Source organism: Charadrius vociferus, unplaced genomic scaffold, assembly GCF_000708025.1.
Source record: "Charadrius vociferus isolate BGI_N301 unplaced genomic scaffold, ASM70802v2 scaffold858, whole genome shotgun sequence".
In the NCBI taxonomy this organism is placed as follows: Eukaryota; Metazoa; Chordata; class Aves; order Charadriiformes; family Charadriidae; genus Charadrius; species Charadrius vociferus.
The window spans coordinates 1,339,642-1,341,481 of NW_009649724.1; the positions used below are offsets into that span (position 1 = coordinate 1,339,642).

General features: G+C 58.6%; 1 protein-coding gene across 1 annotated transcript in view; it reads left to right on the forward strand.

Annotated features, from left to right (window-relative positions):
- The window catches only part of IGSF9B (immunoglobulin superfamily, member 9B), a 118,545-nt gene that overhangs the window by 1,709 nt on the left and 114,996 nt on the right, over positions 1-1,840 (forward strand). The window contains exons 3-4 of the mRNA XM_009890822.1: positions 1-54; positions 1,645-1,796. Coding sequence (XP_009889124.1) covers positions 1-54; positions 1,645-1,796 — 206 coding nt within the window. The remainder of the gene's footprint in view (positions 55-1,644; positions 1,797-1,840) is intronic.

Sequence of the window (1,840 nt, forward strand, 5' to 3'; positions counted from 1 at the left end):
CCCGGCGGTCGCCCCCCTTCCACAACGGCAGCTGGGTCCACCTCACGGTCAACGGTGAGCCGGGGGCGCCGGGGGGGCTGCGGCATCGCCAAGGGGGGCCACGGCATCGCCAAGGGGCTGCGTGCCCGTGCTGGTGCCCAGACAGGTTTCCCTTTGATTTCTGATGGATGCTGGACCTTGATGGTATCTGCGCCTGGCAGACAAGCTGAGCCTGAGGCCATCCAGGCTGACTGCTCCAGCTGGGGCGTGACTTAAAAAGGGACAAAGTTTTATTAGGGATTCTGCAGTTTAATTATGCGGAGCTTGTTTAAAGGAGAGACATCAAGAAACGGGGCTGGGAACGAATCTCCTCTTAACAAACAGATCAGAAAATCAAATCTTTGCTTTCTTGAAATTCAGATTTACTCAAATTACTTTTTCATTTTATTAAGGCTGCATATTAAGCTAATTAGCAACTTGTCGGTCTCCGTGTCGGGAGAGGTCTTTATTTTTAGCCCAGCAGCAGGGCTGTGCCTCTCCCGCTGCAGTGGGGTGGCTGGAGAGGGGCTGTGGGCTCCGGCAGCTCCTCGCTGGTCTTGCCTGACCTTGAGCAATTAATTTCACCTTTCGGGGAGATGGCTGGGCTGCGGCAAGGAGCAGAGCCACCTAATTGAGCCCAATTAGCGAGCAGGAGCTTTGCAAGCGGGGCCGCGCAGCGCACCGGCCCCATCCCTGCCTGCTGCCCTGCCTTCTTGCTGCCTCCTTTCCCCCTGCCTGCAAAAAAGCGGGGTGAGATGCTGCCAGGTTTCCCGGTGAGGCTGCCCTCCTTCTGCCTGATAATGAGCTCAGAGGGCCTGGGAAGGAGGGTGAGAGGAGGAGGATGGTGCCTGCTTCACCTCCACCCCGTGCTCGGATCCTGCCCGAGGGGCTGGAAGTGCCATCGCTGCCCCAGGTGCCCTGTCCCCCTCCCCGGGCTCGGCTCCCCCCTTGCAAAACGGGGTGCTTTTTGGGTTTCGGGCAGCGTGAGGCACACAGGGGCTTAATAGCAAAATAATAACCGTAATCCTCTGGCCCGAGGAATTGCTTTTAGGGGGAAGGCTGTGGCTTTCCCCCAGCGCATTACAACGCTTAATTTTCTTAGGGGAAAATAAAAATCATTTGGGGAGAAACAAGATATAATTCTTTTTTTTCCCCGAGCAGATTAAATTGCCAACCTGTCTTCCTCGAAAGTGGGCTTTAACAACCGCTGGTAATTAGGGGCGGGCTGTAATCCTGCCAGCCTCTTTAATCAGGAAAGAGCCTTTCGATCTGCACTGCGGTGTTTTCCCATGTTTTGACAATAGCGAGTTAATGTGCAATGGGGTGGTGGTGGTGGGGGGAGGAGGTGGTGCCATGCCCTGGAGCTGGCAGGGAGAGCAGAGGGGACAGGGCTGGGGTGCAGCGTGGCGTGGAGGGGATGCTGTCGGCGGGTGTCCCCGGGGACAGCTGCTGTGACAGCCACTGTCAGCCCCCTTTGCCTTTGGGGTGATCCCAGCCCTGCCACGGGGATGTGCGGCGTGTCCCCCGTTTGCAGGCGGCAGCCTCCCCACAGTCCCTGTGCCCCCCAGACCCACAGCGGCCACGGGTGAAACAGGGGGGTCACGGTGGTCTCCCCCTGCCCCGCAGCTCCCCCCACGTTCACCGAGACGCCGCCGCAGTACGTAGAGGCGAAGGAAGGAAGCAGCGTCACCTTGACCTGCATGGCGTTTGGGAACCCCAAGCCCATCGTCACCTGGCTGAAGGAGGGAGACCTTTTGGGTCCCAACGGCAAGTACCAGGTAGGTGGGTGACACAGGTGCTGCTGCGGGGGCTCCTGGATGGC